The sequence below is a fragment of the Prionailurus bengalensis genome, chromosome A2, assembly GCF_016509475.1.
Source record: "Prionailurus bengalensis isolate Pbe53 chromosome A2, Fcat_Pben_1.1_paternal_pri, whole genome shotgun sequence".
Taxonomy (NCBI): Eukaryota; Metazoa; Chordata; class Mammalia; order Carnivora; family Felidae; genus Prionailurus; species Prionailurus bengalensis.
The window spans coordinates 13948527-13963608 of record NC_057348.1 but is presented as its reverse complement, the minus strand read 5'-3'; the positions used below and the strand labels follow the sequence as shown (position 1 = coordinate 13963608).

Below are 15082 nucleotides of genomic sequence, written 5' to 3'. Positions count from 1 at the left end.
CCCTCTCCGGGGCCTTGAGAGGTGGGGCCATCCACACTTCATGAATATACAGCACCTGGGGCGGTGACTGTGAGCTTCGCCAGGCCCACAGGGGGCGCGACCAGCTGCGTTCATGAATAATGCAGCAGTCGGCCGGCCGTGCAGAGGCTACTGTGGGCCTCGCTAGATCCAGAGGGGGTGTGGCCAGCCGCGTCTCATGAATAATGCAGCGCGTCAGCGGGCGGCGGGGCGGGGCGTGGCCGGCGCTCTGGCGCTGGAACCGGGAAGGGGGGGCGGGGGAGCGATGGTCGCAAGATGGCGGCGCTGAAGGAGGATCGGAGCTACGGGCTGTCCTGCGGGCGGGTGAGCGACGGCAGCAAGGTGTCTGTGTTCCACGTGAAGCTTACCGACAGTGCCCTGAGGGCCTTCGAGAGCTACCGCTCCAGCCAGGTGAGCGGCGTGGAGCCCGGCGCGGCCGTCGGAGAAGTCGAAGCGCAGGCCGGCCTCACGCGCCCCTCGCGGAGGCGTCCTGGCCTGGGGGCGCGGGGTCCGGCGTCCCGGGTGCTGTTCTCGGGTCCCTGGGCCGACAGGTCGCGGGGTGGGCACCTGTCCAGCTTGGAGCGCGGGGAACTGCGTTCCTTTACGGCGTTGGGAGGTGACACTGGCGGGCGGCCCGAGGCGGCCGAGGGACCCGGAGCTCGCGCGTCTGGTCCGGGGGTGGGGGTGGGCGACTAAGTCGGCACCCGGAGGCTCCAGAGCCTTTCCCGGCTCACCCAGCACCTGGGCAGGAACTGAGCTGTTCACCTGGCCGGAGGACAGGGTGGAGGGGAAGCTTGGGGCTTCTCCGTCTGGGTGCCAGGCAGGGTGGATCAGTGGGGCACCGCTGTCGGGGCACCTGTGGAGATCCTGTTCCGTTTGTGTGGGGAAGCTGTGTTTTCATTGGGAGGGCCGGCTTTGACACCAATGGAGCCCTTGGAATTGGGCTCACTGTTGGTTCTTGGGAAGGGGCGTTTGGGCAGAAACTGACAGCTTGTTTCCAACTCCCTTACTCCTCGCAGGTGACCCTGCCTTACTGGACATTTTTAGAGAGTGGGAATGTTTTGGGGGGAAGAAGGTGTGTATGTGGGGGGTCGCTGGCATGGTGCCTTTCCCAGGCTGGGAGCCCTTTGTGGGCACCTAGCTGCTGACTCTCAAACTTCTCAGGGGCTGATTTGGGCCCATCTGGGGAAGTTAGAGGCGTTTCACTTCTGCCACCTGGCTCAGTGTGCGTGGGTTGGGGGGAGGCTGCAGTGCACCTTCTTTCAGGCCCGATTTGGGGGCACATCTGGGACCCTGATCAGAAACTTGCTTCTTCCCATTTCTGTTTGCGTCATGGCGCCCTCCGTCTGTGTTGGGACAGAAGTTGCAGGTGCCCGGAGTGGTCAGGACCTGAGGAGAAGAAGTGGCTTGGGAGCCCTTTTCCTTGTTGCCTGGAAAGTGGGGACTTTGCAGTCATAAAGTGGCTGGGGAGGGGTCTGGTGTCCGGCTCGTGGAGGCCCTGCTCCATGTGTGCATGTGTGTGTGTGTGTGTGTTTGTGTATACTGGGAATGGGGGGGCCGAGGGCGGGTGAGGAGAGAGACTAACTAGGAAGGAATGTGGCTTTCTTCCTGCCCCAGACTTGTTCAGCACCATTAGCTAAGCCGGGAATTTCTTCCCCTGTTAACGTTCCCACCACTTTCCTGGTGCCCATCCTTCCCGTGCTTCTTCCCACTTTTTTTTTTTTTTTTTTTTTTTTTTTTTTGGGCAGTTTCCTTCCTGTCCTGGTGTCACAGTTTCCCATTCACAGAAGAGGTCTCTTTTTTTTAGAAGAGCGAGTTCTCCCCTTGTCAAAAGGATTCCTCAAGATGAGGCTAAGGTGCCCTTGCAGGTGAGGAGGAGGTGGTGGGGACACTGTGTCCAGCTTAAGTCTCCTTGCCTTGTGGCATTCCAGTCTGGAGTCTTTTTCCCTAGGCAGTTCTGACTTGTCCTGCAGGAAGGCGGGCTTTCCTCGAAACAGCTGGGGGAGAGCTCATGAGTCATGTAAATAAGGTGAACTTGGTACCTGGTCACTTAAGAGCCCCGCCTTCCCTGCCATGCTGCCCTTGCTTGATCTAGTTGTCCGGAAGGTCTGCCTATGTGTCCACCTCATGCTGTCATACTGCTATTTTTAATTTAGGGTGTTGGTTACATCCCCTAAGCAAGCTGGATCTTCCTCATGTGAGGGTGAAGGTAACTACAGACTCCAGCTCATCCCCCTCGAAGCACAGCTTCGAAGCACACTGTGTATGACAGTGTTGATCAGCCAGGAGGGGCTCCCTCAAAGAACTTCTCCAAGCCAGTTGGGGCATCTAGGCCAGCTGGACTAAACTTTGAGGGTGACCCAAATTTGAGTTTTTCTCGGAAGCTGCCTGATAATTTAAGTTACTTGGCAATTTCATATTTAATATTACTTGTTGGGCATTGTAGAGGATTGAGCTAAAATCAGGGCGGCTTGGGTGCTTTTGGGTGGTGGGCATGGGGACGGTGACTTGAAGAACTGGTCTGTGCGACCGGAGAAGTGTAGGGGTTACTAACAAAACCTCTTATGTGCAGTTGTCAATAGTGTCTGGAGTTTTCTATTCTGTAGCACTGTGGTCATTATATGGTTTGTCAATAGCAACTTGTGGAGAGGGTTTTTATTTTTACTTTTAATTGCAAAGAGACTTTCACAGACTCAGATGTGGCAGGGGACTGGAGAGGAAGTTACTGCGAAATTTTCTCTGTGGCCGAAGAGAGCCTGTAATCCTAGCTGTTGGAGGAGCCTGAGTATAGAAGTCCCCCATGGTTTCTCTCTCCAGAGGGGTGTGGAGTGTGAGCTGCCTTTGTGTAGACCTAGTGGCCAGTCTGGAATGTAGCAGAGGGTAATATACACAGCTGCCACCGTCTAGACTTAGGCTTCGTGAAGCTTCTTCTTGAATATAAAAACTCGAGTGAGTCCCGAAGCAGCTATGCCTGTAGATCTCCCATTTCACTGTGGGCTACTTCTGGGAGAGAAGAGGGCGGAGGTACAGATCCATCCTTCCAAGATAGCATCATGCACCTGCTTAGAGAAGTGTTCCCTGGCCACTCTGAGGAAGTGACCCTCCTTGGGGCACCTGCCTCAACCACCTGGGTATTTCTGTTGCTGGGTGACCTTCTCTCCTGGTTTATAAGCTCCTTGGTGGAGAGGAGCATATTGTCGTTAAGGAAAAATTGAGGACCCAGGGAGGGGCTCAAGATGCCTGAAGATTGTGGTCTATCTGAGTTTGAATCTTGGTTCTACCTGCTTGAGGCCTTGGGCTAGTGAGTGACCCCTCCCAGTCAAAATTCCTCCCCTTTGGGGCTATGAGGATTCCGGTGCCTGATCCTCTCCCAGCTCTGGATCCTTCTTGTCCTCAGGACTGTGCATATTCCAGTATCTGACCCTTCCCAGCTCTGACTCTTTCTTCTTGCAGGGTTGCAAGGTCCTACTGCCCGACCCTTTTTTGAGCTCTGGATTCTTCTTCTCTTAGCTGGGAGGTTCCTAGTGTCTGGCCATGTCTGAGCTCTAGATCTTTCTCCTCAAGACTGTGAGGGTCCCAGTACCCAACCCCTCCCAGTTCCAGATCCTTCTGTCAGGGCTGTGAGGGTCCCAGTGCCCTGCCCTCTCTCAGCTCTGGCTCCTTCTTCTCTTAAGGCTGTGAGGATTCTGTTGACATGTGTGTGGCCATCAGTGCAGCCCTAACACCCCCAACCTCCCTCCTCCCTGTTCTCAGCACTTGGTACTTGCACCCAGAGCTGGTTCCCACCTGGAGGTTTGAATAGACTTTGTGGGAGGCAGGGAGCCTGGTTCCTGCATCCACCCAAATCTGATCGAGCAGCTGGTTTGCACAGGGCTACTGCTCAGGTGCTGTATGTTCAGAAGTGACCGAGATGGGCCTCTAGTGTCATGAGCTGACATTCTGGAGGCAGGGAGGCATATAATAATGAACAAGACAGCACAGAAATGGGCACAAAGAACTTGACAGCCGCCAGCAGCAGGAAGGAAATAAAATGGGATGATGTGATGCTGTGGGGTGGTGTTAAAGGGTGCTGATTGAGAGAGGTGCTTCGAGGTGATGCCAGGGCTGAGGTCTCTGGGTGAGGGATCCTGTGTAGGCAGGGCTGGGGGTTCCAGGCATGCTGCCTTCAAGCCTTGAGACACAAGAGACTGGGGAGGGTGTTGGGGCATGGAGGACAGCTGCCAGGGCTCTGTCCTGGGGAAGGGTGTGTGGGGAGAGGACATGCAGGAGGCCTGCCGCAAATACTCCATGACTGTTCTAGAGCTGTGCTGGGGGCTGCTCGCCTGCTGCTAAGGGGGCGGCTGTGTGGATGTCAGCTCGGGCACTGGTGGCAGGAGGAGCCTTAATTTAGCCTCTGTTCCCCTCCCACAGCGAGGCCCCGGGAAGTAAGCTTGTCTCCCCTTTCTGGGGGTGCCCACCTAGCCCTAAGCAGGAGAGCTTCTTGCCAGCTCTGTCTGCTTTTCAGACCAGCCGTCTTCAGAAATAGCTGGTGCTGCCCCTCTTGGCTATGGGCCAGGTCCCTCTAAGTCCTTTGTCCAGGCTCCTGTCATCTTCTTGACAACCTTGGCTGGAAGGCTAGCTGATTGTTCCCACTATGCCTTTGAGGGCAGTTGGCACCCAGAGGGTCATCGGCCACCTGCCCAAGATCACTTGGATTGTCCTCTGGCCCAGGCTGCCTCTTGAGTTGGGAGGGAGTTTGAGCCACTGGGATGCAACTATGAAAGGGGATCCCACCACGGTCTCCAGTTCTAGTTAAATGCCAGCGCTCTGGACTCCTGCAAGCACGGGTGACATGAATGGCCATGCAAATTCCTGAGGTTGTCACTGTGACTGTACTGTGCCCCCTGCCCTGAGAAAGCCTAAAGATGGTGACAACCAACACCTGTGGCTCACCGGCCACACGCCAGCGCTGGCCTGAGCTGCACACGTTACTTTATCTCACCCCCATCTGTCAGGCCTGTGGCGGGGAGTGGTTCCCACTTGTCAGGTGAGGAAATGGGAAGAGACTCTGGGAGGTCAAGTCACCGGAAGGAATTTCCCAACTGGGATGGGGCTGAGAACCAGCTTGGGATGGCTCCAAGCTCTGCCCCCTCTGAAGGGAGGTGGCCTGGCAGGCCGGGCCAGGTGGATGGGGCCGGCCTGTTGGTGTCCAGAGCACCGCTTCCTGTCTCCTGCCCTCTGGCTGTAGGGGTTCAGTTTACTTGTGTATTTCAAAGTACGCTCTTGATAGTTGTGGGTGGGGTGAATCCTTCCTAGAAGGCTCTTGTCTCATAGGTGCTGTGACAGGATGTGTGAATGACCCAGGGTGTGGGGGCAAGGGATAGAAGTTTCTGCGGGCGGCCAGTGAGATTGTGGGGAGGGGCCGGGCCCCGCCTCGGCCACTGTGACCCTTGACTAGGCTTCTGGCTTGTGCGCTGTTCCTGCCACCACCACCACGGTGACTGTGGTGATTGTGTGTAAACAGCAGGCTGCTTGGCAGAAACCCACCCTCTGTTGACTCATTGCAAGGCCAGAGTTCATCACCCTTGAAGTAGTTTTGACATCATAGCCAGATTGTGACATCTCTGGAGTATCTTTGACAATAACACTGCTTCCCCTGTTCCGAGTAACTGGTTCTGGAGCAGACACTGGTTTCAGGAAGTCTCCTTCTCATGTGGCAGCAGCCCTGCCTGATGCAGCCTGGCCAGGCCCAGGCTGCCAATCCATGCCTGTGGGGTTTGGCCTCCTTTGAGTCCTTCATTTTCAGGGCCTTGCTCCCCTGCCCCTGTCTTTATGAGTTTCTCTTGGGTCTGTGACGAGCACAACCTGGAGTTGTCTGAGATCTTACCTCCGGTGATATGTGGCCGCCCCACAGTCAACCAAGTGCCCAAAGGGATGCTTTTGAGAACAGTCCCCCCAAGTGACCTCTGACCTGTAGGTGCAGTGAGTGACAGACAACTATAGTACGTAGTTGTTTTGTCACTTTACTTTTTAACAAAAAAGCTGGTGTCCAAATTAACCATCCAGCGAGAGACCTCCTGTCCCCCCACCAAGTGGCTGCATTGGAGTCTGATGCTAATTATATTCTCTGGTCTAGGTCCCTCCCTGGCCATTGTGATGCAGCTCTTTCTTGGCTGAGTCACCAGGTCAGGGCATGTTGGTGACTCCCTGCAGTCCTTCTGGAGGGGAGGGGGCCTCTCATGTTTGTCAAGTTCATGGGGTCATGGAACTCCTATTTAAAAGTAACACGTGTTGAGGGACGCCTGGATGGCTCAGTTGGTTGAGCGGCCGACTTTGACGCAAGTCATGATCTCGAGGTTTGTGAGTTCAAGCCCCATACTGAGCTCGCTGCTGTCAGTGCAGAGCCCGCTTTGGATCCTCTGACCCCTTCTCTCTCTCGGCCCCCCTTTCTCCCCTGCTCACACGTGTGCCCTCTCTTTGTCTCTCTTTCAAAAATAAATACAACATAAAAAAAAAAAAGTAACACAAGTTGAAAAGTTCACTATAAAAGGAGTATAGCTCAGCATAGAAAACTTGCAAAATATCTGAACGGAGCGACTTCCTGTTCCCATGGGCCAAGGCCATCTCTGTTGTTGACACCTTGGTGCCTTCCTCTGTCTCGCGTCTGGGCACCTCATCATCATAGTGATGTCCTCTTAAGATATTAGATCTTGTTTCTTCCCGACACTATATTAGCTGTGTTATTCAACGTGGCTGTAGGCTTTACTTTGTAGTGACTGCATCTCCCTTGCTGCGTGCACCCTAACGGATCAGTATTCCTCGGGTACCGTGTTTGGGGCACCACACCGATCCTGGGGATTCCTGTGTGCTGGGAGCCCTGTCTGCTGTCCCCTGCTGAGGGCTGTGCAGAAGCGCTGAAGTGCAGTGAGGGGCACCCCTGGTGCGCCTGCACAGCAGAGTGGAGCCTGAGGCTGCGTGTGGCTGAGCGGTACAACTTTTGCATGTTGAAATTGAGGCTTGGGAGAGATGTGGTCTGGGCTGTGGGAGTGGATGGTCAGGGACGGCAGGGCTAGAGGCGAGAGGCCGGGGAAGGAATGGAGGTTCTAAGGGCCTGAGCCGGGGTGGCACAGGGGAATGGGCAACAGGACAGATGTGGGAAGTATTTGGGCAGCCAGCCGTGGCTAGCTGGGGAGGTGGACGTTTCTAACGTTTCCCGATTTCTGCCGCGTGGCAGAAACATCGTCATGCGCTCAGCTTTATTGTCTTGCCTGTGCTGGGTTTGTGAGAGTCAGGTTATGTGTGGCTTGAAAAGATGTTGACGGTCGCCTCTGGAGTGATTCTGGGCCGGAGGAAGGATAAGGGTGGCCGATCCGAGGGCTGCTGCAGGTCTGTGGTGGGTGCATATCATTGTCATTAACGTCGAGGGCTAAGGTGGCAGATGCATATACGCTGCCCTGTTGGTGTTGGCTGCAGAGCCTACATCTTTCTGGGTTGCTTTTAAAGAGAGAACAAGGAGCTATTGTGCTTTGTTTGTTTTTTTTAATGTTTATTTATTAGAGAGAGAGAGAGAATGAGCAGGGGAGGGTCAGAGAGAGAGGGAGACCGAGGATTCAAAGTGGAGTCTGCACTGACAGCAGAGAGCCCAATGCAGGGCTTGAACTCACCAACTGTGAGATGGTGACCTGCGCTGAAGTTGGATGCTTAACCGATTGAGCGACGCAGGTGCCCCTGGGTTGCCGCTTTTGTACCCGGATGTGGATGTCACGTGATTTTTTAAAAATGTCCTGCGTGTGATTGGAAGGTGTGGAAGGTGTTTTGAACTGATGTGGCAGCTCTGGAAGCCAGCAGCCTTTTTTTTGCGTTTTTTTTTTTTTTTTTTTTGGTCCCAGTTCTTGGATTATGTTCTTTGCTCAGGGGTAGCTGCATGCCAGGTTTCCCTTATTGTGCTGGTGTTGACCAGTTTCTGGAGAGTGGGTGCTCTGGATACTGGGGGAATCAAGGCTGGATGGAGGACAGGTGATGCTGTCTAAAGCATAGAGAAAGTTGGCTCAAGGGCCTCGTGCCCACTTTTCACTTCCCAGCATTCTCAAATGTGCTGTGGAACAGGTAGCCTTGGATTACCCCGTCTTTGAGGAGTTAATGAACTGCCCTGACTGGGGGCTGTGGTTAATCTACTGGGCCTTTGGGTTGTTTCGAGTGTTCTCACTGTTCCTCAGACGGGGAAAATGAGGCTCAACTCGGGGACACCTTCCTTGAATGTGTGCCCTTCCAGCTAACTCTGCTCCTACCTCGGGCTGTCAGTGGGTGTCAGCGCCTCACTGTTTGCCTTGCTGTCCCCGTGTCCATCTTAGACATGTAGGGAAGGTATCTTAATAAGAAGGTGCCTCCCCCCAAGGATGCTGAGGAGCGGGAGTTGGGGTCAGGTGGACTGGTCTAGCTAGCTCCTGTTAACAGCCTGGGAATCCAGGCTTCCTCTTGAGCCTCAGTTTCCCTGGGTTGAAGCGTCACCTGAGATAGTAGTGAGCAGCTGGGTCAGATGGTCCTGTCATTCCATTGTGTCCAGTCCATTCCGCCCCCCTGTGTATATGCATGTGTCAGTGTACCACAAATGACCTGAGAATGTGAGGCCTTTAAGAATTTAAAATATCCACTCGTTTGTCTCTATCGTTAAGGGTTTCTTTTTTAAATAAGGAAATGACTTTCCCCAGATTTTTTAGCAGTTTTCCTGCCACGGAGCCGACCCCACTGTATTGAGGGAGCTGGGCCCCTCTGCGTGTCCCTCTTCTCCATCCCGCCTTGGGCAGCTTCAGCAGGTGGTGATGGTGGAGCGGGCAGTGGGCAGGGGCCGCACAGCAGAGGAGAGGCATGAGGTGCTGGCTGAGCTTCCGGAGAGACTTCCGACCAGGCTCAAGGGTGCCTGCTGAGCCCACCAGGCTGGCGGCTTCTGCCAACAGAGTATGAGGAGTCGGGCCCAGAGCTCTGGGTGCGGTGGTCCCATCTTTGCCTTCAGGTTGCATGCCGGCTCATGGCTGTTGGGGAGTGACATGAGGGCAGTCTCAAGGGGCCAAGCCCCCTCTCCCCAGGAGAATGCTGTTCCCCAGGGATGGGAGGTGCGGCCCTGTTTCCTCCATCATCCAGTCTGGGCAAGTGGAGCCCCAGTGTGTAAAGGCCGAATAACAAGGGGCTTCCCCTTACTTTTCCCTGTGCCCCTAGACCTCTTTCTGATGGGGGGACCGGCCCGCCACAACCCTCACTTGGACATGGGCATGTGGCTTTGATGTTCTTTTTATCAGACTGACTTGGGATCTGCTGGTGGGCCGAGGCAGGCCAGGTGCCATTCTGGGCTCGGGGGCTTCGTGGTGGGCAGGCTAGCCAGGCATGCCCCGAGGCCCTCACATCTCTATGGGGGAGGCCCACTGAGAGCATGGTAGTGGTGCCCATGGGCGATGACTACTGGGAGGGAGAAACACAGCGGGCTGTGGGCAGGAGGTGCCGTGGGAAGTGGAGCAGTTGGAACCATACGGGAAGAGGCTGAGATTGCTGAAGTCTGCGTGAGATCTAAGAGGTTGGCCACAGGAGGGAGGCTGGGGTGATGGGGCAGCTGGAGGGTGTGGAGGTAAGGGATGCCCCGGCAGGAAGTTGGGGTTAATTTCATCATCTAGCCGACTCAGCAGTTGTGACTACAGTGGCCTGTGTGGGTGTAGACGAGCTCCAGCCCCTGTCTAGGGTCAGTGTGGGGGGGCTGACTCCACGCTGATTTCACTCCACTCTGTGGACAAGCGTTTTCTCTGGGGGATTCCATCCTGTGACAGGCCATGGTCAAGGGAGGCCTTGGGAGTGCTCCAACCAATCAGCGAGAGTCTTTATCTGGGACCTCTTGGAGCCTTTTAAAAAGAAATTGTGGTGAGGGGTACCTGGGTGGTTCAGTCAGTTGAGCATCTGATCTTGGCTCAGGTCATCATCTCATGATTTGTGAGTTCAAGCCCCACATCGGGCTCACTGCTGTCAGTGCAGAGCCAGCTTGGGATCTTCTGTCCCCTTCTCTCTGCCCCTCCCCTGCTTGTGCTCTCTCAAAAATAAGTAAATGTTTTTTAAAAGTTGTGGTGAGATGCACATAACATAAAATTACCATCTTAACCATTTTTTTTCCCTTTTTAACCATTTTTGAGTGTACAGATTAGTGATATCAAGTGTGTGTGCAGCCATCATCACCATCCAGCTCCAGAACTTTCCCATCTTCCCAAATTGAAACTCTGTCCCCATTAAAAACTAATTCCCCTCCCTTAGCCCCTGGCACCCACCGTTCTAGTTTCTGTCTCTATGAATTTGATAACTTTTGTGATCTCATTTAAGTGAGATCATATGGCATTTGTCCTTTTAGATTTTTTTTTAAAGTTTGTTTGTTTATGTAAGTAAGTAATCTTTGCACCCAACATGGGGCTTGAACTCATGACCCCAAGATCAAGAGTTGCATGCTCTTGCAACTGAGCCAGCTGGACGCCCTGGTATTTGTCCTTTTATGACTCATTTCTTTCATGGTGTTCAAGGTTCATTCATGTTGTAGCCTGTGCCAGTTTCCTTCCCTTTTAAGGCTGAATAATATTCCATCGTATGGATATACCACATTTTGTTTATCCAGTTGTCTGTTGATGGATACTGGGTTGTTTATACCTCTTGGCTGCTGTAAATAGTGCTGCTGTGAACATTGGTGTACAAACATCTGTTTGAGGCTCTGCTCCCCCCCCCTTTTTCCTCCCAGTTTTATTGAGATATAATTGACCTCTGGTGCTGTATACGATTAAGGTGTACAGAATAGTAACGTGACTGACCCATATCGTGAGATGATGACCACAGCAAATTGAGTTCACATTTCTCATCTCATATGGATACAAAAAAAAAAAAAAAAGAGTTGTTTCTTATGATAAGAAATCTTAAGATCTACTCTCCTAGCAACTTCTCTGTATATCATAACAGCACTGTTAGCTGTAGTCCCCATGTCATAGATTACATCTCTAGTGCTCATTTATTTTATAACTGGAAGTTTGCACCTTCTGACCCCCCCTTCCTCCAGTTTTTCTCCCCCCACTCCCTGCCTCTGGTGACCACAAGTCTGATCTCTTTTTGTGGGTTTGTCTTTTTTCTTTTCTTTTTTAGGATCCCACATATAAATGAGATCTTACAGTATTTGTCTTTCTCTGATTTATTTCACTTGAGTTCCTGTTTTTAGTTCTTTTGAGTATATATCCAGAAGTTGAGTTGCTGGATCATATGGTAATTCTATGTTTAACTTTTTGAAAAACTGCCAAGCTGTTTTCCACAGCGACTGCACTATTTCACATTCCCACCAGCAGTGTATAAGAGTTCCAATTTCTTCAGCCAACCATCCTCACCAACACTTGGTATTTTCTGGATTGTGTGTGTGTGTGTGTGTGTGTGTGTGTGTTTGTTTGTTTTGATAGTAGCTATACTGATGGGTCTCCAACGAGAGTTTGGGTCTATGGGGCTTCTGACGGCTGCTGGACCACTGATGGGCTCAGGAGTCCCCTTATCGCAGGTGACAGAGAACCTGACCCCAGGGAATTGGGTCATGTTGGCTCTCACACTTGAGGTGGGCTTGGGCTAGCTTCGGGTCCTGCCTGAGGATCTTGATCAGGGTCACCTGGGTGTAGATGGCAGCGAGGCCAAGGAAACTGTCACCACCTCCCAGCCCTCCCAGTGGCACGACTTCTGTGTTCCGGTCCCCAAACCAAACAGAGGCCCTGAGGGACATTGGCAAGGTTGGGCTCCACCCTGTGGCACCTGAGGCTGCCGGGCCCTTCCCTGGCCATGAGCTCAGATGGGGCAGAATCTCTCCTTTGGTGAATTTAGTTCTTCCAGTTCCACATTGAATCAAAAAGTGACTTGTGGAAAATGGGCTTTCTTCCAGGTAGGAAATGGCCTGGAGGCCCCTCGGGTTGGGTGTTCCCTGGCCTCTGGGGGGTGGTGGACAGGTAGGGGACTATGCTGCTGCCTTTGCTCCTGCCTTTGGCTTGACCTCAGGGCTGGGGCCTGTGCCAGTAGTGCTTAAGGAGGAGCGGTGTTTTCTCTGACCCTGTGGGCAGATGCAGTCCACTTGCCTCAGGGCTTCCAACTGTGGAGGCGGGACTCCCTGCCCCTGTCCTGCTGGCGCCTCCCCTTCTGCTTGCGGGATGTGCACATGGGCCTAGGGCCCCACACTTGCTTTCAGGCCCTACAGTTAAGCATAGGCTGATCAGAGGGGGGGCGAGGGGCCAGGCTGAGACAGCCACCCTTCATGCTGCTCTTCCTTGTGGGGAGTGGTACCGCTGGGACCCAGAGAGCTTAGACTAGCCTCGCCTCCTGCCATTGGCCTGAGGATAAGTGGGTTGGAAGGTTCCTCCCCCCCCCCCCCCTTTTTTCCTGGACAGTGACTTTTTGGAGGAAAATCAGCTTCCTGATATGGACCTTGTGGTTCTCCCCGCATCTGGAGGGGATGATTTAAGGGACCTAGAGCAACACTTACAGCAAGGAGAATGCCCACTGAATGAAGTCAGGACAGCTCAGTGTGCAGTAGCTGGGGGTGGGGCATTAGCTTAGCATGGCCTTCCCCTTGACGTGGGCACCTCCTGCCTGTAACCTCCCCGCTACATTGTTCTCCAGGTCCTGACAGGGATCCCATGCCTTGTCCCCATCCTGGCTGCTCTGTTTTCTGTACCATTAGTGGTAGAGCTTTCCCTCTACCATTAGTGATAGTGGGCCTCTTGTCCTCAAGGAAGCTGAGGTCTGCTGTGCCCGGTGTTGCTGTTGTAGCTGCTAGCCTCCAAAACCAAGGCCTCTGGCATATTTGCTGCCATACGAGGTGAACAGAATTGGATAAGGATGCCAACGAAGCAGACTGTTGTGGCATTTTTTTTTAAAGTTTATTTGAGAGAGAGAAAGAGAGAGGGCACATGTGCCCAAGTGGGGAGGGGCAAAGAGAGAGGGACAGAGAGAGAATTCCAAGCAGGCGCCACGCTGTCAGCACAGAGCCCGACACAGGGCTCGCTCTCACGAACTGTGAGATCATGACTTGAGCCGCAATCAAGAGTTGGACGCTTAGCCAACTGAGCCTCCTAGGGGCCCCTGTGGCATGTTCTTCTTTCAGTGCCATCCTTAGGGTCTGAAAGAAGTTAGTAAGCCATGACCCAAGGGGCAAATGCAACCTGCCAGCTGTGTTTCTAAAGTTTTTTTTGGAACAGAGCATCATTTAAGGCTGCTTTTGCCGTATGATAGCAGTTGAGTCTTTGTGATGGAGATTGTCTCGTTCTCAAAACCTAAGAGATTGATTCTCTGGCCCTTTACAGACAAAGCTTGAGAGCTGCTGGTCTGAAGTGTTGGCACGGGCGTGTGACGTGAGGACTACGTGTGCTAGTAGAATGTGCTGACCGGGCTCACACCTTGGACCCCTGTGCTGTGGCATGCCGCCCCCGTGGGCTGTGGCTTCCTGTCACGTCTCAGGGCTGGACTGAGATCTTGGAGTGTCCTTTTGGTCTGGCCCCTTCATTTCACTGAAGGGACACCTGGACGATGGTGACTGACCTGAGGATACACGGTCAGCATAGATTAAATCGAACCTCAAACCTGAGGGTGTCTGCCCTAGGACTGTCTGCACCCTCCCCCCCAGTTTCATGCGGACTTGGAAGGCTTCCCATTCCACGTGCAAATCCCTGGGTTGCCCAGGAGCTTTTCTCGGGCACAGCTCCAGACTGGCACAGCCTCTGGTGGGCCTGTCCTTTTTACTTGTGACCTGCTGGTGAACTCTGGAAACACAATTCATGCGCAGCCTGGGCAGGAAGGGCCAAGCACGGGTGTTCCTGGCAGAGGTGGGAGGGCGGGCATCTGCCTCCCGTTGGAGTCCGGCTGTGGCTGCAGCATCCCTCTCCCCTCCCTCTGTCTCCTCAGCCTTAGGTCCCTGGGGATACAGTGGGACTAGTGTCATCTTCCAGGGGAGGATTGTACTCAGGGGTTCGTTGTTCATTGGGGTGTCTTTTGAACGTGTGCTTCGTGGCATGAGGAGCAACTAGATGACAGGAGACAGTGAGCAGCAGGCATCTCCTGTCCTCTAGGAGTGAGCTTTCCACAGGTGGCGGGGGGCCTCAGTGAATCTTCCAGAGCTTTCTCAGCTCAGAATGAGTATCATCTATAGATGGATTCTGAATTAGGTACCAGCAGCCCTAAAGACCTGGAGAAGGGGGGTGCCTGGGTGGCTCAGTCGGTTGAGCATCCGACTCCGGCTCAGGTCAGGGTCTCACGGTTTGTGAGTTTGAGCCCCATGCCAGGCTCTGTGCTGACAGCTCGGAGTCTGGAGCCTGCTTCGGATTCTGTGTCTCCCTCTCTCTCTGCCCCTCCCCCACTCATGCTCTGTCTCTCTCTGTCTCTCTCTCTCTCTCAAAAATAAACATTAAAAAAAAAAAACGACTTGGAGAAGGGCAGTCAGGCCTCTCTGCCAAGGGTCTGCGGTATCTGGGTTCTTGGCTTCTATCAGTAGAAATGGCATGATCTTACTCCTATCTTTCAGTGTCGTCTCTCCTTTTTCAGAATCGGTGGCACTGTTGAACTGCTGCAGAGCGGGGCAGAGGTGCTGTGCGGTGGGGAGACCCGAGGGCAGGATCGTGTGGGGAACATCCCAGTGTGGAGAGACTGCGGGGGGGAGATATGTGAGGCAGAGGCAGGTCACAGCTAGAAGAGTGTGTTCCTCCCTCCCCTGGTCACACTATTTTTGGTGTTGGACGCTCACAGATGTCTGCTTGTTCCAGCGAGATGTGCTCAGCTCTCAGTGCATCTGGCAAGTGGGATGAGGACAGCCAGCACTGGTCGCCTGTGTTCGGCGTGTCTCCAGCTTGCTCTGGCGTCGGGACGAGGCCTGGCTGGCTCCCTTACCTGTGCACAGGGTCCTGCTGGTGGGGAGCCTTGTGCACAGAGCCACATGACCCAGTGATCTGTGCCAGTTCCTCCTGACAGGAAGTGGAGCTGTGTTAAGGATTCTTAGACGGGTTTTGGCTTAGAGTGTAGGATTGATGCTATGTGGCCCCCGGTCCTTCCTGCCTTT

General features: G+C 53.7%; 1 protein-coding gene across 1 annotated transcript in view; it reads left to right on the top strand.

Moving 5' to 3' along the window:
• The first annotated feature begins 267 nt into the window (after nt 1–267).
• ELL (elongation factor for RNA polymerase II) overlaps nt 268–15082 on the top strand; it is a 77097-nt gene continuing 62282 nt past the window's right edge. Inside the window, exon 1 of the mRNA XM_043587071.1 lies at nt 268–429. Coding sequence (XP_043443006.1) covers nt 295–429 — 135 coding nt within the window. The 5' untranslated portion in view covers nt 268–294. The remainder of the gene's footprint in view (nt 430–15082) is intronic.